The sequence below is a fragment of the Centroberyx gerrardi genome, chromosome 20 (genome assembly GCF_048128805.1).
Source record: "Centroberyx gerrardi isolate f3 chromosome 20, fCenGer3.hap1.cur.20231027, whole genome shotgun sequence".
NCBI classification, from domain to species: Eukaryota; Metazoa; Chordata; class Actinopteri; order Beryciformes; family Berycidae; genus Centroberyx; species Centroberyx gerrardi.
The window spans coordinates 17,148,208-17,172,069 of NC_136016.1; the positions used below are offsets into that span (position 1 = coordinate 17,148,208).

The 23,862-nt window shown below is 42.3% G+C and overlaps 4 protein-coding genes across 5 annotated transcripts; 2 read left to right on the top strand and 2 right to left on the bottom strand.

The window, feature by feature from the left end:
- Positions 1-963: 963 nt before the first annotated feature.
- LOC139918047 (myeloid-associated differentiation marker-like protein 2) lies at positions 964-1,869 on the top strand. The gene has a single exon (XM_071907309.2). It carries the CDS (start codon positions 964-966, stop codon positions 1,867-1,869), a length of 906 nt encoding a protein of 301 aa, XP_071763410.1.
- A 2,237-nt stretch (positions 1,870-4,106) lies between these two features.
- LOC139918048 (myeloid-associated differentiation marker-like protein 2) lies at positions 4,107-4,922 on the top strand. The gene has a single exon (XM_071907310.2). It carries the CDS (start codon positions 4,107-4,109, stop codon positions 4,920-4,922), a length of 816 nt encoding a protein of 271 aa, XP_071763411.2.
- A 326-nt stretch (positions 4,923-5,248) lies between these two features.
- LOC139918062 (putative protein MSS51 homolog, mitochondrial) lies at positions 5,249-9,843 on the bottom strand. 2 transcript variants are annotated; one of them, XM_071907327.2, is made up of 6 exons: positions 9,757-9,843; positions 8,544-8,693; positions 8,296-8,420; positions 7,200-7,763; positions 6,862-6,955; positions 5,249-5,867 (listed from the first exon to the last, which is right to left on the bottom strand). In XM_071907327.2, exons 1-6 carry the CDS (start codon positions 9,771-9,773, stop codon positions 5,663-5,665), a joined length of 1,155 nt encoding a protein of 384 aa, XP_071763428.1. In that variant the 5' UTR covers positions 9,774-9,843; the 3' UTR covers positions 5,249-5,662. The 2 variants fall into 2 exon arrangements, with proteins under 2 accessions (XP_071763428.1, XP_071763427.1); XM_071907326.2 differs by lacking the exon at positions 9,757-9,843 and having other exon boundaries at positions 8,544-8,735.
- Positions 9,844-11,230: 1,387 nt separating this feature from the next.
- mss51 (MSS51 mitochondrial translational activator) lies at positions 11,231-23,579 on the bottom strand. Its single transcript, XM_071907325.2, has 7 exons — positions 23,547-23,579; positions 21,178-21,355; positions 19,914-20,063; positions 17,671-17,795; positions 16,760-17,323; positions 13,248-13,341; positions 11,231-11,784 (listed from the first exon to the last, which is right to left on the bottom strand). The coding sequence occupies exons 2-7, from the start codon at positions 21,333-21,335 to the stop codon at positions 11,577-11,579; spliced, it is 1,299 nt and encodes a 432-aa protein (XP_071763426.2). The 5' UTR covers positions 21,336-21,355; positions 23,547-23,579; the 3' UTR covers positions 11,231-11,576.
- Positions 23,580-23,862: the final 283 nt, after the last annotated feature.

Sequence of the window (23,862 nt, forward strand, 5' to 3'; positions counted from 1 at the left end):
TTTTGAGATCACCTCAACTGGGATGACGTTAAAGTAGACCTGATCTGGATAGACACCCTCAATGTCTTGCTGGAGCTGCCCTCTACCCCTAATTAAATCACCTATTAAAATAAAATGCATGCTGTACAGTAATACCACAGTTTCAGAGTTGCAGTGCTTCAGTATTACTGTACAGCATGCATTTTATTTTAATAAGTGATTCCACTTTTACCATGTAATATGATTGTGGGCTGAACGTTGAAATAAGTGTAACTGTTTTTAAGCTGCAAAACAAATTGCCTCAATGAGGACATTAACATTTTTTCTAAACTAATGTAACCTAATGGCCACTGTGCTCAGTGATCCTTACCCTGGAAACTGTAGCAACCCAACAGGAAAGTCACATTATCCTTGCTAGGCGAGACTTTTATGGTGTCCCTGGTGTTAATGGAATGCATCATATTGTATGTGGTTGTTTATTCTGTGTGCTTCATACATTTTTAAAATTTTTATTGTCAGTATTTGGTTTTACAATATTAGACCTGTTAATCAAGCCATCCAGGTGCTCTTGGTTGTGTTGGACCTCCTGGCCACGCTCCTGTAGACTTCTGCTGCAACTCAGTGGTCTGGTCTCACTTTGCATAGCGATTCCTCTTCTCCTATCTGCCTTAGCATGGTAAAGTACAGCGGCTGCCATCATTACATGCCAACCATGTTTTGCGGAGAGGACTTTCTTGTTGTATGATTTCAACTGGTAGGTCTCTATGTTTAAAGTAGCGTCATTACACAGTCACATTTCAGCCATTTTATATCTGCTGCAGTAGACATGGATCACTACACACATCCCATTTCATGATTATTATGCAAAACACACGGGCAACAAAGGAGAGCAGATGAACCCAGATGACACACTCTTCTTCCAGCTTCTAGCAGCTGCCTGGGAGAACACGACAAAGCAGAGGACACTTCAGCTCATTCAAAGAGATGGGATTTAAAGACATAATCAATGATGTTAAAGAGACAGTGTCTAAGGCGGTGTTTACCCCTGCCACTCTGATGTCTGGACGCGGGGGGCTGCACATGTGTCAGATCATTCTGTGTCTGGTCACCTTTTTCCTGGGTGCCTTTAAAGGTGAGAGCACCCATACCTACTGGAACTATGCTATGTTCACCTGGTCCTTCTGCCCCATCATGACCATCATCATCACCCTGATTGAGATGTTCCTGCTCGATATCCCACTCAATATGTTTTGCATGGACTGGCCCGACTTCACCACAGGCATGGCCATGTCTTCTACCCTCATGACCCTGACTGTGGCCATTACCTATGCCAACTTCTACGCCTGCAGCAAATGCTTCTACGCCTGGCTGGTCAGTCTGTTTGCCTTCTTGTGTGGCGTGGTCTACGCGATGGAGGTGGTGAAGGATAAAATCCTGGACGGGAAAAAGGGGAGCTACCTGGCCGCTCTGCCCGGATTCTGGAAGGTTATGGAAGCCTTTGTGACCTGCATCATTTTTATCTCGCTCACTGGCTACCATGACAGGCCTGTTCTGATCTTGTGCATTGTAGCATATATCATTCCTTTCCCCATCATCCCCCTAATCATAGTCACCAACATCCTCAAGAAACTGAAGAAGTGTTTACCCTTTAACTTGGACAGGTTTGTGTTTATTTTTCTGGTCATCTCTGTAGTGCTGTATGCATTTGCCGCTATCGTGTGGCCCATTTTCATCTTCAGGAACAATCCTCGTCCCAGTGACTGTCCAGCCAGCTACTGTATCTGGGCCATTCAGTTTATGGTTGCTTTCATGACCTATGTGAATCTCATTCTTTTCATAGTGGACCTTGTTTTTACCCTGCTTGGGATCTGTGGCTTTAAACGCACATAAACAAGACCTGTACTTTTCTCATCATTTCTTAAAAATGTTTTCTTTAAACCCACACAGATTAAAAATTGTTGAGTAGAACCCTGAAACTGAGCATACATGAACATTCATTTATCCTCCTGAATACAATAAAATATGCAATGCTTGTAGCTTGGGCATTATCTGGGCCTCTATCTGGGTCTAATTAGTACCTGTATAATGTAAAATTAGTAAAGATGATTTACCAGGAATCCTGAAGACTTGTAAACAGTTTTGCATAGTTTTGCGTTTTGCATAGTTTTATGTGACAGTGTAATGATAGTACGAAATTCGATGAGTCTGTTTCACCACCAATGATGCTATGCACTGTACAGTACATACATGCGAGATCAGGTCAGCCAATTCGGTGTCTTCTTTTAAATCACTTTTAAAAACACACTTTTACCGTTTTGCTTTTACGTGAACCCATTTTTGTCTTTCAAGTCATGTGACCTCTGATGTCTTACCTTTTTATGTAATTGTATTTTATTTCTTGTCTTTTTATTTACTTATTTTTCTCTCTGTTTTGTAAAGCACTTTGTAACTGTGTTTTGATAAGTGCTATATAAATAAAGTTTATTATTATTATTATTATTATTATTATTATTACCTATATTATGTATGATTAGACACCATACATACATCATAAACATCTATACATATATACATGATGTGCACAACCCTAATGCATATAATATTTAACACAGTTTAAATTGATAAAAGCTGATGCATATACACCTACAACAGGTGCATTTATCAAAGGGGATTTCACATGCAGATCATGCATCTCATGTAGTAACATGGGGTTCATTGACCAACACACAGGCAAAGAGTGCAACATTAAATGTCTCATCACATGTAACACCACCTATGTGGTATACATTTTGCTAATGCAAAAATATACATAGGTCAAACATACCAAAGTCTCAAAATCAAACTTAACAACAGAAGTATAAAACGTGGAGACATCACATCGCCTGCAGCCTGACACTTTATAAAGTGTGAGCACATGAAGTGTATTGCAAATCACACAGGTGGTGATGCTGAAAAATCTTTATTGAGAAGGCTGTTTCTGGTTACACACCTTAAAAACATTACATCCTATTGATATGAATCAGGACTGCAATTTGATGGTCTTTCTATAAGATATTGTGTTTAAACTGAGAATTTAAATATCTTTATATTGATTGTAGTAATGTCCAATTTATGAATGGCCCAATGCCTGATGTCTTGCAGGCAACACTCTAGTTTTATGATGTGTAATTTTCCAATGTGTATTCTATATATTTTTCACTATGTTCCTGCGGTGTCAGATTAAATATGAAATATGTATTTAGCACTGGGAATGCGTGTTAAATGAATGAAATTGCATTACATCTATTAGAGGGTTCCCTCCAATGAGAAACGAGGTGCATCCATCATCCACAGACACTGATGAAGGCCAGAAGGCCGAAAATGTTTTGTCTCCAATGGGAATAAAGTGAACCTCTATTAAAGACTATTTTTGTTGAGTGTGACCTCATTTCTTCAGTAGTAGGTGCAAAGGTTTTCAATCCAGCAGGAGAACAGTGTGTATGTGTGTGTGTGTGTGTGTGTGTGTGTATGTGTGTGTGTGTGTGTGTGTGTGTGTGTGTGTGTGTGTGTGAGAGAGAGAGGGAGGGGTTGTCTGTATTCCTGTTTTGTCATTTTAGAACAAGTCATGAAGAATTGGTTGAAATTAATTTGGGTCATACTGACTTGAAGCACATAGGTGTGTTAAATATTATGGGCTGACTTTGAAATCTTTGACTTTTGAATCTTTGATTATTTTTGCTTTCTAAATAAATGCATTTACAGAGAAGAGTGCATCTATATAATTTAATGAAATAAATGTAGACATGAATTGCAGAGAAATCTGCAATCTGTACATATATATATATATATATACGGATATATAATTGTTCATGGAAAACAGACTGCCAGACTCTTAGGAGCAGTTCATGCACCCAGAGTTTTGAATAAAAAGGAGTGCCATGTGTAAACACTGATAGGATGTCTGTCTGCCTGTCTATACTGTGACTTTGCTCCATCTGAGTATGAGAATTAGAGCAGCAGTAGAAACAAGGGAGGTCGGGGCATCAGCTACTGAAGAATTAGCAGCAAGTACAATTTGTATTGACAACATTACAGAGGCTTCTGTTTCCTTACTTGTGGATTAATTACTTGGAGTACCCGATTTCAACATGTGTGGCCCATTCAAGAGCTTGCAGGGCATTTTGCGCTTGCTGGAAATAATCTTCAGTGCTTTGGCTCTCATCGTCGTCATCTTCAGAGGCAAGATGACGAGCCCGTGGGGCATCTGGTGTGAGTTTGTCTGGGTTTTCTGCATCGCCGTAGCCGTGACCCTGACTGTGGTGGAGAGCAAGAGCTGGCAGATCCTCCTAGCTGCCTTCCTGCCCAACTGGGCCGACCTGACCTGCGGGCTGACCATGCTGTGTGCCATCATGATCAGCTCCGCCACAGTCATCTTTGTTTTTGTTTTTGTCTGCCTCACTTGCTTCACCAGCATCATCTGCGCCATATTCTCCCTGGTTGCCACCGTGATTTTTCTGGTTGACGCTGTGATGCAAAAAATGAAGTGTCCGAGTGGCTACCTGTCCAACCTGAGAGGGATCCTCCGCATGACTGAGGCCTTCCTAGCTTGCATTATTCTCTCTGCTGCCACTAACTATTTTCTAGGAGTAGATTTGCAGTCCCGACCTGTCGGGATGATACTGAGCATCATCGTCTTTGCTCTCTGCCTCCTGGTTACTATCATCATCATAGTTCTCCATCTGCTCAAGCTACTGCAATGTCTACTCTCATTCGGGTTAGGTATAATGGAGTTGGTGTTCAACGCTGTGGCAGTGCTGTCGTACCTGTGCGCTATTATTCTTTGGTCCGTCTATGGTTACAGGAACCACACTAACCGTAAAGACCTGAATACGGTTACAATTGGGTCCATTGTCAATGTCGTCCTTTACATTGTAGACCTAGTTTTATCCATCAAGGCTCGATAGAAATCTAGACTTGAAATGTCAAGTTTATTTATATTTAATGTGTCTAAAATAAAAATGATTTGCTTATGATGCATGCTTCCGTGTCTTTCTTGGTAGGTTATTGTATGATTATTTAATGAAAACATATTTAATATACAGTAGAAATACCTGTGATGAGTATGCAATGAATGATCAAAACATAACACACGACAAACTTAATTAGTGCATGTAATGTGGCAGACAAGAGACAAGAGAAGCCAACATGTTGTGAAAAATGAGCCAGTTCTGTGTCTTATTACAAAATCACATTTAATGATACGCTGCACTATAGAAGTGTTCGAGTCGGCCGGTGACTTCATAAAAAAGTTGAATAAATTAGATCATTGCTATTGGATGTACAATAGCAAAAGTCAACCTGGAAACTGTAATCTTGCACTGTATTGTATCAGGCAAGTGGAGTGTAATATATGATAGATTTACAATGCCAGTGGACATTTGACTAAGTGTTATCGTCTCCCTGCCAACACAATAATAGGTCTGAGACAGTAAATTCAAATCAGAAGACTCTGGCCGTTGAATTTCATGGAGGTGAGATAGAGAATGCAAATGTCATGGCACAGACTCACATTTGTCGTCAGAAGTAAGATGGTATCCCCCTTTTGGTTTCTAGATGTACGAAATGACTGAATTGATGGGAAGAGCAGCTGCCTCATTAAGGGTTCGTCACTCCTAACACCTCAGTTTCGGAGAGTGTTAGCACTTCAGTCCTCCTCTGGCTCCTCAAACTCCACGCTCTCCTGCAGACCCTGGAAGGAGAAGTAGTGGGAGTTGCAGTAGACGACCGGTCTGTTGGGACAGGTGCCCACCACTTCTGGTTTCAGCGAGGCAAAGGGGTTGGCCCCGCTTCCCTTCATGTCCATCTCCAGCTCCATCAGGATCTGCAGGGAGTAGGTCATCTCTGTCTCACTGTGGAGGACAGGGAGGACACAGCAGCCATTAATTACCCATAGGGATTGTGGGATATCATTCCTCTTGGATACGTTCACAGTCGATGATAAGAGGGCAGTGAGAGAATAAAGAGGTACCACAATTCATCAGACAGCGTGTTTGCATACCTCAGAGCGCTTATGTGATATGATGCAAAATAATATGCAACAAGTGTCAATGTGCTAATTTGCATACTATGCGCTGTGAAATCACATGGGCCGATGCAGGTTAAGTGTTAATCTGATGATGATAAAGAGGCCAGAGAGTTAAGCCTGGGTGTGTGGAAGGGATGTGTGAGAAGGGATGGGAGGGGCGCTTTCAAAATATAATCCAGTACAGATGATTGATTACCTGTTTAAAATGATAAAATCAGTAGTATAATCCACAGGAAGACTTAAACACAGTAATGTAAACTGATTACTTTCAGCCATTTCAGGTACTTTGCCTCCAAAATCCATAGAATATGCAGTTAACCAAACAATTTGCAATACAGACTGCCAAGATAGACAATAACCATGAATAGTGTTGCAATTATCTACAGTAAGTATCAGACATAATTCTGAGAGGTGTAATATTCTTGAAAGTGTCCACTGTCTGTAAACTCAACCAAAATGCCCTTTTCAAAAAAGTATCTGAAAATTGATTAGTGTATTGCAATCTGCAACCTGATTACTGTATTTACTTTTGCCAGCTGCAACAGATTACAGGTTTTCCTTGTCTTCACTGAAGGTCTAATGTTGGTGGTGCTGGTTAGGCTTTGTTTTGTTTCCTTGAGCTTTATTTTGTTTGAATACTGTATTGCATCATTTTGTTCTGTGATTGATTGTTGATTAGTTAGATCTAGGAAGGCTCCTTCTCTGTAAAGACATGCTTTGTGATGGATGGCTTTATAAATAAACTTGACTTGACTGACAGTTACAATGTTTTAGATTCAGATACTACAGCACTATGAGTACTAGTGTGTGAGACTTACCTGAGAGCAGTGAAAAGGGAGGGGATCTCATAATCCCTAAGGAGCAGAAGCGTTGGAAGCCAGCCCTCGTCCAGGCCTTGACTGGCATCAAACCCTTGACAACAAAAAAAGATTTAAAGGAAAATAAATCAAAGAAGAGCTTAGCATGAGTAAGAACCACTCAAGCAGTAGAGGCTGGGTGTATGCAAAATAGTTTGAAACGTCAATAAAAGCCCATTTTCCTCATCAGTAATGTCAGCTTGGCTTCACAGTTCATGAACACACAAGACAAAATTTCACATCTCAGAACATAACATTGGCTTGGATATTATGTCTTGTAATGGAAAAGAAGTTCTCACCAGGATGAAACCCAACCACCAGATCTGGCTTGGCTGCTTCCTCTTTCTCCACCAGATCCTCCCAGAACTGGTGGTAGAGGCCCTTGTAGGCGCTGATGTAGACCCTCTGTTTGGGGCCAAACGCCCTGAGAGGAGGCCTCATGATGGGGCCATCCAGCACCTCTGGTCCCACCATGACCACCTCCAGACCCTGGTGTCCTGGGAACATGCGGTTCAGCTCATCGTAGTCCGTCACTCTGGCTCCCAAGGTCTCGCTGTGGCCCGCTCCCACCAGGTGAATGGTAAGGGGTTTGGAATCGGGGTTCAGGCCAAACAGCCTCATTCCCCAGGCGACGGTCAGCGGCCTGGAGAAGAACTCGCTCGAAACCCTCCACAGCGACCGCTTCAGCTCCTCGTCTTCTGGCCGAGGTCTGCCAGCATTGCTCCACAAGTCTTTCATATTCGCTCCAGCCAAAATGGGGCCGAGGTGAGGTGTGAGGTCTCCCTGCATGGCGAGCCAGTCATCCCAGCCCTTGACCTCTGACTGAGGCTTTGACCATTTGTCTGTAGGGAACGGCAGGTCTCCTGATGATGGGACAGGGGAGGATGAAATTAAAGGACAGTATTAAGACCCGCTGAGCAATTTTACATTGATTAGCCATTTTTAAATGGTTTGAAAGTGGAAGTTTAGCAGACGTCTATATCTCAGACTACTTCAGGGAGTATATGGAGTATATGACAAAAGCATTATCTCTGTGTGTGTGTGCGTGCGTGCATGCGTGTGTGTGTGTGTGTGTGTGTGATAGGGGAAGGGGGTTACAGGTTTTACATGGGTGTTCACCCTTGTTTAATAGTACTAGGGATAGTTACATCAGATCCAAGGTTTGGTTAATGTTCTTTCTTTCTTTCTTGGACATTTATTTCTGTCTTGAAACTTTCTTTATTTCTTCAACCTTCCTTCCTTCCTTCCTTCCTTCATTCCTTTATTAAATAGGATACTTCAGCATTCACCTAGTTTTTCTTGTTGTTGGTAACATTTGTTTCACTCTGTCTGTTATTGGCAGACTCTCACTCACACCTCATGGTAAACCCTGTTGGTTCACTCATAACACCTTACCTTTGAACACAAGCCATTCCACAACTCTGTCAGTGGCTACTAAGCGCAGCTGAGAGCAGAACTTCTTGTGTTTGGGCCAGTCAGCCGTCTGGCACTCTTTACAGCAGTAGTACACATTCAGACATCTGCACAAAGAGAGGACAAAAGTGAGAGCTCTGTCATCTGTAAAATTACAAGCTTTCACGAAGGGACATCTTGGCTGAACAGCCTTCGAACAGGGTGAGCTCTCTCTCTCTCTCTCTCTTCACCTGACGCAACGCTTGAGGGTCTGCGAGTTTGAAAGCTGATTTGGCCGCTTCTCACAGCTTGCACAGATCTTAAAAGATTCCTCCATCTTGTCAAACATCTCCTTCTGAGACCGGAAGGCCATGGCCTTACCTTTAGTCTCTGGAACCGCTCTGGAGAGAGAAGAAGAGAAAGGAGCAATTATGAGCATTTTGTACTTGTTTTAACTACTATGAACTTCTCCAAAGCCCCCAACAGCTTCAATTCAAAATCAAGTCAGAATAGAATAGAACAGAATAGAATAGAATAGAACAATTCACAGCATTATTGCAGATCAGTAACTTGGATAAAAGGAGTTTATAAAGACCACAAGACAACATTTACTATATGACCACAATTTGCAGAATGTTTGAATGACAGCCTGCTTGTTAAAACATGTTATATTGAGTAGAGCTAATTGAAATAGTCTTTTTGTCTAGAAATCTCATAAAAAAAACAACAACTCCAAAACAAACCAGTGTGCTCACCAATTGACTACTGAGGCCTATAGCTTCTCCTCTCATACAGTCTATTCTTAGACTGGGACATTTGCTCTGCTGTATGTGTAATGGAGGAGGGGTGCAGAGGGATTGTATCATGAATGGGGGTTACAATATTATAATTGCATGTGGGTCAGATTCATGACAGGTGAGTATCTATACAAATGTAGCAGAAAAGGTGGGCCTGGAGCTATATGTAAGAGGTGAGAGACAATTCAGACAGAAACTGAACGGCATTGCATTCCAGGGAAGTCGGGAACACGAGTAATGAACACGACTGTGTTGGTATGCCAGTGTTACACTTCATCTACAAAATGTCATTTAAATGTCAGCCTGTCACCGTTAACGAGCACCACGCGCTTCTGTTCCCTCTGCTCGCAGCGTGGCTTAGCATAAGGAGAAAAAAAAAAATAGGTTCTGGGTGTAGGCTACTTTGGAGTATCTGTTGAGATATATTTTTCAAACCACTCAAAACTTTGTCAGCCATCAAATTGATTTTTGGCTACATTTTGTATATTTTGAAACATATCTATTTATATTCTGAGGTGTAGGCCTATATGATTTCGTTTGTTGTTTTGCTTTTGGAGTGGCCGTGAAAATTTTGACACATTCAGTCTCCTAAAAAAAAAAAATCGAAGTAGCCTACCAAGTATCTAAACTGTCAGTAACTATGTGGACATAACTTTAGCCCGCTTACCTCTCAGTTTCCGTCATTTGGAGCGCTGTAGACCAGTCTCTCACACTGTTCTCTGGTTCTTCTTCTGCTCCTTGGTTTGGTATGTGAGCGCTGTGGGGGGGGCTGGCTGTCAGATTTAACACCTGTGCTTTCCCTTCCAGAAAAAGTCTGACAACTCCAGGCCTTTCCTGACTTTACAAGAGGCAGGGAATACCGTGCAAAGCAGTGACAAAACTTATAGGTATAGAGTACTGCACTGAATTTTTACCTCCGCCAAGGAGGTTATGTTTTCGGTGCCGTTTGTTTGTCTGTTTGCCAGCAGGATTACGGAAAAACTACTGGGCCGATTTTCATGAAACTTCGTGGAAGGGTGTAGCATGGGCTAAGGAAGAACCCATTCAATTTTGGAGCGGATCCGGATCCGACTCACGAAATTTGCATATCATAGTAGACTGGACTATTGGCCTTATGGCGGAGGTCTGCGCTCTCCGAGTGCCCTTCTAGTTTGTTTGTTTGTTTGTTTGTTTGTTTGTCTGTTTGTCAGCAGGATTACGGAAAAACTACTGGCCCGATTTTCATGAAACTTCGTGGAAGGGTGTAGCATGGGCCAAGGAAGAACCCATTAAATTTTGGAGCGGATCCGCATATTGGTTGCGCTTGTACATTTGCATATCATAGAAGACTGGACTATTGGCCTTGGCGGAGGTCTGCGCTCTCCGAGTGCCCTTCTAGTTTGGTTATATTATTCTAATACGGAGATTCCCAAAGTTATTCATATGGAGAACTTCTAAATAGACCCACATTACACCACAAACCCTCATTTGATAAGATAAGAGACCTCGCATCTGGGAATATCTTGGGATCGAGTGATAAATGGAGACCCCATCGAAATCCCCTTAAACAATCCCTTAATTTTTGACTGCTTACTTTCTAATATAATGAAAACTTCAGGAACTTTCCATTAATAACTCATTAATAACCATGTAAACCATGCACAAGGCATAACAAAAATCCCTTAATTACTAGTGCCTCTATGAATCAACCCATTAATAAATCCCTTAAAAATACCCTTACTTTTTGTTAAAGCTACGTTATTTTTAATGGATAATTAATGTTTATGTAATGGAGAAATTAAGGACATTTCAGGGATAAAATACGGTGGGGACAGTGGAAGCTCTGATCGGAATAGCTATTGTTATACATTCTTTTATTGGGCTGATTCAAACGAATGAACAGTCGGTTTAGTTAAACTATTCATTTGGATTTGGACCCCTCGGGACGCTGGTGTTCCCTGGACCTCACTTTGGGAACTGTACTATTTTCTGTGTGCTTTTACAACTTTCATCCACTAGAGGTCAGTGTCACACTGACTGTTTCAGCAACAAAATCAAAACAAGTCCCCCTCTGATGGAATAAAGCACAAACAAAGATGTAATGGCTTGTATAACACATTGTTATCAGGGTCGTGGATCAACATTATTAATATTTTCACACATCAGCTCAGCATGCAGCACAGCAATTCACATTTCCATATCAAACATGTAAAACAATAAAACAACATTTAATTGATTGCTACAGATAGCAGTCTCACAGCAGGGGTTTTCAAATGTTTCATGTCTTGGACCCCCACATAGACACACATTAGACCACAGACGCCCCATTTGATAGCCTATGATTTTTTCTGAGCGACCCCCCATATGGGACGATTTTTGTTATTGGTTTAGAACTGCATAACTGTCTACACTCTTCATGTACAAAACTACGGCACTAAAGGATGGGAATGTGGCAGACTTGCCCCCCAAACAGGCTTTGATATTCCTTATTACGGCTCCTTTAAAGTCTTAGCTGTCCGGGTCGGGTCCCTCAAGCTCTTCTTGCGGCAGCAGGCCCTGGAAACAGAGGTAGTGAGAGTTGCAGTAGACGGGGTTTTTGTTGGGACAGGCCTGCACCTGCTCTGGTTTCTGCGAGGTGAAGGGATTGGGTCCGCTGCCCCGGATGTTCATCTCCAACTCCTGCAGGATCTGCAGGGAGTGCTCGAGCTCCATCTCACTGCAGGGACAGGGAGACAACAAATTAATCAATGAATCAATGCATCAAGTTAGCTTACACTACCGGTCAAAATTTTGGACACACACATTTTTCTTTATTTTTACTATTTTTCACATTTTAGAATAATAGTAAAGACATCAAAACTGTGAAATAACACAAATGGAATTATGCAGTGACCAAAAAAGTGTTAAACAAATCAAAACTATCTTATATTTTAGATTCTTTAAAGGAGCCGCCCTTTGCCTTGATGGAAAGGCAAAGGCTTTGGAAAGAAATTCACACAAAGGCATCAACTTCACTATTTATATTTGTCTAGGAAACACATTTCAAGCATTTAAGCATAAGCCTTTAGATCAGAGTGGCTTTAAGATAATGAAAAACAGTAATAGTTTATTATCCTCAAAAGGAATTTTCACAGCCTCTGCACAGAAAAATAAGTTACACACCTATTCACAGATACAACAGCAAACAGCTTTACAGTAATTACAGAGGAACCGTATGAACAGAAGAACAAGATCAACACGGGAACCACACCAGTAATGCCAGTATGTGATCAGGTTCCAGTACAGAAGGGGAGTTTATTGAGAGTGTGTGTAGCAGAGGGAACAAAGCTTTTCTTGAGCTTGGCATTTCTACAAAAGGGACATTTGCTGGTATCTGCGACCAGAGGGAATGGAGCGTGAAGAGGGGATGGAGTGGATGATCTGGGTCACCGCGGGCTATGATAAGTGCTTTGCAATTGCCGGCTTTGTTGATGTCAGGTCAGGTAGGTGAGGAGCAGGGAGGCTAATTATGCTGCGTGGGTGATGTTTTTTTAAGGAATCTGTGCCTGCTTGTGACAGAGAGCAGGGTGAACAAACAGAGGAGGACAGGCTTTATTATGCGACGGTACATGAGGAGGAGGAGGAGGTGCAGTTGGATGGACAGGCGCTTTAAGTTTATGAATGGCTTAAAATCTTTACTGGCAACATTTATGGGCAGCTGTGACTATCGTCCAGTGTTATTCTGAGGTATCTGAAGGTACAATGAGCTCAACTGCCTCTCCATGAATGCTGGCTGGGGGAAGGGTGTGATAGAGTGAGGTGGTGGAGGGGTGATGAGGAATCAATCAGTAAATCAATAAATCAATACTATGGCTCTTTTAAAATCCCTTCCTCCAAAGGAAAGAGTTTGGTTAAAAACAAACAAGAGCAACACTGAAATCACAGAGCGTAAACATGTAACACAAAGAGCAATACAAAGTGAAGCGTAAACTGTGATACTGGGAAAAATCACTGAATGTTGAGTTATTATATATTTGACAGCAGATGGAATATAAAGTGAGTTAAAGACACTGCAGTCATCAACACTGTCCTTCTGGCACACAGAATTTCGAATATTCCCTGTCGCAGAGGGCAAGCAATTTTATTATCTCCGCCCTAAAATGTGAAACAAGTGTAATTTTTAGTATTAATGTGACCTACTTGTACATGGTGAAGAAGGAGGGGATGTCGTAGTCCCTGAGCAGCAGGAGGGTGGGCAGCCAACCTTCCACCAGGCCCTGGTTGGCATGAAACCCTGGGCAAAAAAACCCACAGAAATCATTCCGGTTAACTGTATAGCATAGAAGTTCACAGATTTCATATCAAAGCCAAATAGATGTGACCAGAGAAAATGTTGCCATTTTTAGACACGTCGAGTACAAAATGCAATCCGAAGGTGGAGTGATAACAGTATGAAACCTGATCAGACCACGACTCTCCATTCAGAATTTTATATTCCTAACTCGTACATTAAGTTTAAGTTTATTAAGTACTCATATGGCAGCTGACAAGTCATCTGAAATACGTGAGCATCACTACAGTGTTTAGTTTAAAAGGTACACATCATGATAAAAAAACGAAAAAATAATTAATAGTCACATAATAAATTATCAAAACATTGTAAGATAAAAAGACATTTCACTACATAGCCAGGTAAAAAACTGCACCAAAATATGAGCAATTATATATCTATATATCTATACCTATATGTATACATGTAGTATATACACATATATACTGTACACCTATATGTATACTAATAATAATAAATAGTAAAAAAAAAAAAAGGAATTGGGCATGGTAAGAGAAGGCCACAGAAAAAAAGAAAAAAAGCTATTACAAGTCCTATGTGGAAATAAAACAATAGTGGAATTAATGAATTCTTGCTTTGAGCCTCTCTAGCAGCATTCCTACCTCTCTGAAAGTTAGTCCAAAAGCTGAATGGCAGAGCATCACACACTGAGCTGTCTGTTTCTCACCGTACCCATCTCACACAGAATTGATTGACAGAGAAAAAGTCAACTCTTGAGACCTTTTCCCCAATAAGGTGAAGGATTAAAAGGATTAGGCTTGATTACACCCTCGGTCTCTTGTGACCAGCTGGCCATGTCTTTCTCTCGTTAGCTGGGATGTATTACTTTCTACACATGTCGCTGCCAGTGTTTGCATTCAGCCTAATCATCGGTCAATAGCACTGAGTTAATCTTATTCCAAACAAGCTGACCTCATATTGGCACTTCAGCTGGACGGGAGAAAGCTCGCTCTAACTTGCGCTAACTCGCTCCAAACCAATTGAAAATTCAAGGTGATGTTCTCACACATATAAACAGATAATCCAGTCCAGCTATTTTCAAATTGGGTTGGGTATATAATCCTGTAGCATATGAACTGACAGATGTCACTTTTCCCTGACTCTGGGAATTCAATGGCTTACGTCAACTGTATTTTTTTTTTTTCTGAGCAGGAAATACATTCACCCAGCTGAAATGTCCTTGAACGAGACAATATCAGTTGCAACGCTGCTGTTGTATCACTGATCCTGTGCTCGGATCTGCCTGTGGAGAGCAGCAAACAGCAGGAGAATTTCCCTACAAGGATCAATAAAGTGTCGCATTATTCGTTTCTCCATGATAGGGATGCAATGAGAAAAACATTAAAAAACAGTAAGGAAAAAAGTATGCACGTGAGAAAAAACCTAGAAAGCTATAAGATTGTTAAAACTGCAACTGTTCTGTTCTGTACTGTATTTTGTGTGTGTGTGTGTGTGTGTGTGTGTGTGTGTGTGTGTGTGTGTGTGTGTGTGTGTAGGCCCATGATATTGGCACACAGACGGTATCATGTTATCCCCTGTCTGCCACGTCTTTCCAGAGAACACAAACCGCAGAAAGAGAGGATTTGCATTTGAATAATACATGTTATGATACGCACATCCACAGGGTTACAATTCTCATCACAATAAAACATTTAACACTCGGTAAGTGTTTAGGCGTTTAGACCTGCAGGACGTGCAGGAGATAAGGTGACAAAGAGACGCCACCCCCAGTCTGTTAATGACTGCAATAACTGCCTGGCTCCAGTCTGAATTTGGAACCTAGATATAAATATACAGTACGATAGACGTGCTTTGTTTCTTGGTCGAGAAGCTTTGTTTGAAGGGAAGAATTTGCCCAATAGAACAGCATTCAGTGATTGAACAAAGTGGGGCTACTCTAAATTTCCCATTAAGTTAATGGTTGACAAAAATCAGGGATGTTTTGTTTGTATTTCATGAGGTGCCTGCTGAGCTGTCACTTAGCCCTCATCCATCCGCTGTCTTAGAGGAGTTGGCATAGAGTCACTCCACTCTCCTCTTCTCTGTGTCTAAGGTCACCGTCTCCCAGTTTCCCACTCTTGCTCTGACCCAGGACATGTCTCTTTCACTGCTCTGTCTGTCTGTCTCTGTCTCTGTCTCTCTCTCTCTCTCTCTCCTTTCTTCATGCTGCCTGCTCTCCTATCACTTAACAGTGTCATAATGCAGTACTTTGCCAGGTTTGCAGTATGAAATGTGGCTCTCAGACAGTTTACTCACAGGATAACTGATTCCTGTATATTTAGCTCCAGCGGAGCCTGCAGTGATAACTGAGCCCCGGGTTATGGGTGCGGTTGGGTGGGGGCTTTACTGCTGCTTAGCGGGTTAGAGGGTCAGAACATGTTCAGTGCCTAGCTGTCTGGGAGGTGTAGGGTTTTAGTGGCACTTTAATGAGGTCTGTGACCTCAATTCAATCCCCATCCCATACAACCGATCTGAGGGGAGACAAAGTGACACCCAGTTAACGTCAAGGGCTTCGTTCAAAAACGCTGTCATAATTGCATGATTGGAGAAAAAAGTGCTTCCTAATGATTAAAACACCACCGCCATCACCAGTAATAACAAAAACAATAACAATAATAATAATAATAATGATAATGCTAAAAATAATTGGTCTCCTCATAAATCTATCAAGTGATAAGGTTTCTATAGACCTTTCCCATTCTAAATCAGTGCAATGATAAACTGCATTTGAAATTCAGCCAAAAATATATACAGCTATGGACTCTAGGTTCTCAGACTGAGTGTGAGCAATGGGATAAACCTGTGATTGGATAGGTCTGGGATGGGACAAACCTGAGATGGGATGGGCCTGACTTGATGGGGGTGTTTTAAAGGGATGATTTGGCAGACGACTGGGGCTTTGAGTCAGGGAGAAAGTGCCAACAGCCCAAGAGGGGAACTGAGACTCCCCCCCCCAGCCCTCTGACATTATGCTGAGTCCAGCACACAGAAGCCAAACTCTGCCCCAGCTGCTGCCATGAATCACCCAGACGCCCGATAAAAGCCTGGCGCTAATGAATAAGCCAGATCTAGCGAGTTACACCTCTCCTCCTTCCTCTATTCCCTGAAAGAAGAGAGGAGGTTATCAAACTGGCATAGAGGGAGACCGGCCATGGCTCTCCAAGACAGCTGACCACTTAAGTTAGGCTGTTTCTATTTATAGCTGCAGTGATCAGCATGTTCTTTACTGTCTTATTTAAACCTTTCTGAGGTGAAAGACTTTCAAACAGACCTGTGTATTTGTGCATGCACAATCACATCTCTGTTATGAAAATCCCTTGACCTTTTTGTTTATTTATAGTAGCATGATGTATGTACATACCAGGATGAAACCCAACCACCAGATCTGGCTTGGCTGCTTCCTCTTTCTCCACCAGGTCCTCCCAGAACTGGTGGTAGAGGCCCTTGTAGGCGCTGATGTAGACCCTCTGTTTGGGGCCAAACGCCCTGAGAGGAGGCCTCTTGATGGGGCCATTCACCACCTCTGGTCCCACCATGACCACCTCCAGACCCTGGTGTCCTGGGAACATGTGGTTCAGCTCATCATAGTCAGTCAGTCTGGCTCCCATGGTCTCATTGTGGGATGCCCCCGCCAGGTGAATAGTAAGGGGTTTAGCATATGGGTCCAGGCCAAAGTGCTGCACGGCTATGCCAACCGAGAGAACTCGAGAGAGGAACTCGCTCTGGATCCGCCATAAAGACTCTCGCAGGTCAGCGTCCTCCGGCCGTGGCCTGCTGGCGTTCTTCCACAGGTTGGCCATGTTGGCGCCAGATAAGATGGGGTCCAGACGAGGCATGAGGTCTCCTTGCATGGGGAGCCAGTCGTCCCAGTTCTTCACCTCAGCTACTGGCTTGGACCACTTCTCAATGGGGAATGGGAGGTCTCCTGTGCGGGTGGTAGAACAGGTGTATTCTAAGCTTTACTACTGTTGATGGAGTCTTAAGCTACCGTATATTTAATTGGCAGACAACTGAGGACAGAGATTATTGTTGATACTATCTGGCAAGTTTACATGATGTATGAAAAAGCAATCAGGATGTTTCAAAGGCTGAAGAACTTCAATTAAAAATGTAAAAACGCACCAATATTGTACTCTGAGTTTCTGTCAGTTTTTTTCTCTCAGGCATTTCATTTCTGCAGCTCAGCTTTAAACTATGCCATCTTAGTTATATGAATTTGTTTTGTGAATTCAAATAACTTCAATTAATTGGTACCGGCTTCGCTTTTCTCACCTGTGAACAACAGCCACTCCACCAGCCTGTCAATGGCCACCAGACGCAGCTTCTTGCAGACCTTTTTATGCTGAGGCCAGTCCTTTTTCTGACAGTCCTTTGTGCAGTAATACACGTTCAAGCACCTGTGAGAGAGAAATGGAGAGAGACAGAAGGTGAAATAGAAAGGAAAATGAATGGCATGGTAATTTCACATTATCTCCCACATAACCCAGAACCGTAACCATTTTGCACATTACTTTGTTTGGTTTAAGAGTTATTGAGATTTTAAGGGTGAAAATGTCCCGGAGTGATGTCATCTGGAGCAAATTGAACCATTATTTTATAACCTAAAGCTCGACTTCTTCAATGATGTTGAAGAAATGTGCATCAGTGGTGGATACTGTTAGAAAATAGATTCCAGGTAGAAGAGTTAATATGTTTGTTTGTTTTTTCTTTTTAGACATTCAATGCAAAACAAAAACATTACAATCGAGTACCTACTGAAGACCATGATGAAATCCTTTATGGGGGAATCGGTTTCACTCCAAGTATGTAAGATATGTTGATCAAGATAGCCTCTTTAATATCACATCATAGGCTTGTTTGTGCCAGGATATAAATAGTGTATTACATTTATCTAGAGCCCGTCTTCAAATTTGACCTTTTCATTCAATGGCTCACCCATGACACAAAAGACTTAGATGAATTCTGTTCTGTTTTAGACGACAGCTGGCAAAAACAGCCGTGGTAGGAATCTAAGCTGTAGAAGTGAAGCTGGAATTTATTAGTGATTATACAACCTCTTTGTATGCATGCCGTCTTTTGTGTGGTCACACAGTTTAGGTGGTGAGGTAATGTAGTGGATTAGAGGTCTGAGAAGCAGTGCCAGTCGCTGCTTTTTGAGACTATAATATGTTACCTTTCGACCACTCGCAGCCCCGGGGGCCTTCAGATTTACATAGAATCATTTTTCAGGCACTATGTTTTGTCATGGCACACTTTGGGCGTACTAATCCGCCACAAGAGGCTCACAAGTGGACAAAGTCAGTCAAAACAAGGTGAGGAAAACAGATGCCTTTGAAAGTCCAAATATACAAGACTTTGTCAAAGTCCCAAAGCCCAGATGGTGACAAATGGAATGATGTGAACCAGCCTATGAATCAAGTAGCTGTTGGAAAGTCACAAGGGACTTTTGGTGATACTTCTTAGATGCCAAATGTCCTGAAACCCACTAAGAGGGTTTCACTAGTGCTGAATGTCAGCAGTTCTGTCTTCTGCTCGCCTAGAAGTCTACTGCAACTGGTAGCTTTTCTGAGAGAGGCTGTGGCAGCTGAGAGTTTCAAGGGAATGCACAAGTATGAATGTTTGTCTGTGTGTGTGTATGTGTGTGTGTGTGTGAGAGAGAGAGAAAGAGAAAGAGACAGAGTGAAAAAAGAGAGGCTCAAAAACAATGCCTATCCAAATGAACACTACGCCAATCCCTATTCTCAATACATTCCTTAAACTGAAATATATTCTGTGTTGATGTGCCTTTATAAACTGCATTAAGCTTCACATTTTACCTTCTTAATACACTGCAGAGAGCTGCAGAGAGATTAATCGCAGTCAGGAGGCTTAGCTATATTTGCCACTGGCCATTGTCCACAACTGTCCACACCTTGGCGGCCTATCATTTTGCTGCTGATACAAAGACAACTGGTAATGCTTCACACATGACAGCTATTGGACAACAGACACAAACAACGTTCTGACAGGATGGTGACAGGGCAGTTCCCTAAAATATTCTGGTTGTCAGCTATGCTAAATGTTAAGTGAGGTTTAATGCTAGAATATTGCAAGTCATGCACCAAATATCATTTCAACCCATTTCATACTTTATCAACTACATCAGTGGTCCTACTCGCGACCCTCCATCACAGGCTGCATATGCAGAGTGGAGAGTGGAGTTCACCCAAAAAATGATTTTTCCTTTTCAGGTCGTTTAATTTGATATGGAGGTTGAAAACGATTCAATATTTCACAAGAAAAAAGCAGAAGAAAAATCAGAAAAATTACACATGATAATACATTTGTATAGTAAAAATATGTTTTTTTCCTATCCCATAAATCATCTCGCACCCCCCAAGCTTACCCCACAACCCCCATCACTGAACTATATTACCAGTTTCCAAAAAAAGTAAGTGTGACAGTGATCCCCATCCCTGCCACTCTCAAGCATGCTTTAACCCATCGTCGCCCTCCACCTTTGGCTTTGCACTCACTTCACGCAGCGCTTCAGAGCCTGTCCCTCAGGGAGATTCTCTGGGAGTTTGTTGCAGCCGGTGCAGAACTTGAAGGTCTCCTCCATCTTCTGGAACATCTCCTTGTAGTTGCGGAATGAGACTCCTTTAGCCTTCCCCTCGACAGCCGCCCTTATCAGAACCAGACACTTCGTTTGCCAAGCGCAATACGTGTTCAGGCATTTGACTGGTGGTGTTGGTGCAGAGACATTTCAGTAACTTCTAGTGGAGTAACACAAGTTCACACATGGCAGAGTGACATAGGACCTCACATACGAAGCAAGTTGTGAAATAGAGGGACACACTGACACATTAGGGCAGATTAGGGTAGGGTGACCACCTCTTAATTGTTCCGTTGCAGGACAGCAGACGTGATTTTGCGGGACAGAGAGAGAGAAATGACTATTATTAGGCTATGTAAATATTGATGTAATATTAGACGGAATGCCTATTTGCAGTGGCTTTGGATATTAACCTGCTTTAAATCATCGGTAGGCTTTATGAAATGTTTATTTTAACGACACTAGGACCTATTCAATACCATAAATATAATGAATTAAATATAATAGGCTAATAGTTTGGTTGAAAATCACATTTTATGCAAGAATAGGAGGGATAAACAGACCAGTTTCCTTAAGTAGCGACTAGCAAATGCACAGTTAAATATATAAGTATGTTGTTTACTAAAAAAAAAAAAAAAAAATAGGCCTAATCATTGAAATGAGAGACACTGCTTATGACGTGCAGGACGCAGGACAAACGTTCCAATTTCGGTGCTGTCCCGCGAATTGCGGGACAGGTGGTCACCCTAGATTAGGGCCACGTGAAAAATGTGTTTGAGTTCTGAAATTAAGTCAGAATTGTGAGAATAAAGTCAGAATTCTGACTAATCTCAGAATTCTTTATTCTTACAATTCAGACTTTAATATCAGAATTCTGACTATTCTCAGAATTTTGACTTTAATCTCAGAATTCTGACTTTAAACTCAGAAGTCTTTATTCTTACAATTCAGACTTTAATCTCAATTATTCGGGCTTTAAACTCAGAATTCTGAGATTAATTCAACTCAAATACATTTTTCACATACGGCCCTAATCCTCTTCCATACACATGAAATGATGAAGTCCCACTGAGTGAAAAATGAATCAACTTTAGCTGGATAAGTGAGAATCAATGGACAAGAAACACATCAGTTTTTACATTGGCTATTATCAGTCAGTATCACTAAGCCTTATGTGTTTTTACCTGTATTCTCCATAGTCCTTCATGTTGAGCTTGTTGAGGATGACCTTCGAGAGCCCAGGGACGTGGGAGTCCAGAGAGTAGAAGCCAGACTGGTCAGAGAAGACGCTATGTGTCCCTGGAGCGTAGGACTGTGGGAGCGCTGGGATCTGGGACGCCATTCTGTGGCCTTCGCTTTCCACTAGGAAAGCAATGAAGGGTTCAATGTACAGTAAGTTTGATTTCCTGTTATATTGTAGGCTATTAAATGATGTTTGGCCTATTAGGAAGGGCTGACAGACATTTCGTTTGGTTACAATTTGATGTGATCATGCATGCATTTCCTCACAGGATAGCGATGACAGTACTCTGTCAGTGGTCCATTTCAGAGGTCAGGGTCATTAACATGCTGTAACCATTACATCAAACAATACAGCTGGCTTGCAGAGTCTTTTTCCTCATTTCTATGCTGTGAGCTCAATGACAGATACAGATTAGGTTGCGTGGGACTGAGGACCACCCCCCCCACCCCCACCCCACCAGCTTAGACTGACAGATGATAAGAAGCAGGGCTGGAAATGCAGTCTTTGGTGGGAGGAAATACCAAGACATGCAGAGATATTTGCACTATGCACTTTCACACCCAAGTTGCACGTTGCTGCATTGGCCACGGAGATTTTCACTGCCATTAGGTGAGGGGTTTGAAATGCTACTGCTGATAATGTATCACTGCTGTCAGAGAAAAAGAACGCACTCCAATTTAGGGGCATTTCATGTTTTAATGTTCCCATGAAACCCACTCAAAACCAATGATAATTCAAAAATCAAAAATGCATGGCCCTAAATATGAAAGCAAGCCTGTCTTTCCAAGGTGACTTTTTGAAGATGAAAGATTTTCATCTGACGGCAGTGATGTACGGCGCTATACACAGAAGCAGAAAATAGACTGAGACGGTAACAGATATCTTCCAGTTCTAAATTGCGTTAATACTCAGTGCAGACGGAGGTATTTCTTCTCCACATAACTGCAAGTAATGGAGATCGTATGAGGTAGTGGTGGGGACTAAAGACTAAAGACCAGGCATGCCTTTGTGCACGAACACACACACACTCTCTGGCCTTATGCCCTGATGACAGAGGCTCTCTTAACAACAGGTGGATCACCCAAATCTCAGAGAAGCGGGGGCTCCATTAGGTAAGCCCCTGGAGGTGCCTTGTCATGCCTCTGCCCTTCACACAAATCCCCAACCCGCAACCCCCCTGACCCCCACCCCCACCCACCCCACCACCACCACCACCACCACCACTCCCCCAACCAGCACTGCCACACGATTTATTTACTTGGCCCGACTAAGGGGAAAATAAGAGGGGGGAAGAAAGACGATCAACTAGAGGTGGTACATAACTCTCTTTAGCCTGCATACTTTGCTCTTTCACAATCACTCTGGGAGCTGCAGTTTTTGACCTGTCCACATGCCCTTTTAGATTTTGTTTTACTGATATGAAGTGATTAAATAACTCCCCAGTAGGGATCAGCAGAGTACTGCCATTTAAAAATATATACCATAGACTTACAGGTTTAAAATACTGTATTTCTATATCAAACCTCTCTTACTCTGACTGAATCTTAAACCGAGGTTTAGATTAGATTAGCTAATGTCATTGCACTGTGTATTGTAACTTGTCAATGCCAGAGATAGTGCGCTTAGTTTGCCATCACATAAGACAATTTAACAAGAGATGGTTTGCCTACCTGCCTATATAGATAAGTCCTGAAACCCTGTCTAGCCTGAAAGCATGCCAAACTGCATTCAGCGCTCTGCACTTTCACTGAAATTATTTTAACAACCTCTATTCTTAACTAGAGAACTAAAGTGTATTACTTTATCACATCGAGGCGCTCCATTGCACTCAGAATGATGTTCATTCCAGAGTTTTACATCAAAACAAGTGTCCTGCTACTTTGAGGAACTCTTTTCAATTTCATACGAAAGTGTTGCGGAGGAACGATTGCCCTTATCTTGTCTTGAGACAAATTGAAAGGCCTTTATCTAATTAGCTCCTTCATATCTACGGGGCACCGAGGGGGCATGAGTGGAAATGAACAGATTTCCCACGAGAGGGCAGGTTTTAATTTTCACTCCTCGCATATCTGACCATAACACCGTCAAAGTTTTAGCATGCAAAGTCCTTCCACTGACTATCTATCCCCAGCATTATCACACTGTTTCACCCTGCCTTGCCTTATTGAATGTATAATGAAACACTCTGGACTAAAAAGATGACTCAGGTATGTCACAACACCAAGACATGGACAGATATTTCACCAACACCATAGTCATACCTTAGGTTCCAGACGGGGAGAGCGCCTTCTAGAAGATTCTTGGTCTCACCTTCTCAGTACAGGATGGGAGAATGTGATTGACAGCTCCTAAAGCTGGATTTGAGCGATGCCACCACCTGATGGAGCCTGGATGGTGTGTCTGCTGGGGGTCAGTAAAACTTATCCGCCTCAAAGCAGGGAGGGGGAGGGGGCATGGTGTTGTGGCCTCATTTATGGAGAGTTCCTGGCATCTGAGGTTGAGGGGGAGACTACTGATGGGGGCCAGAGGCTCAGAGAGGGAGCTGGATGGGGTCGGGGAGAGGGTTTGGCTTGGAGGAAGGTGGGGGCAGAGGAAGAAAGGAGGGGATAGGAGGATAGGAGTAAGG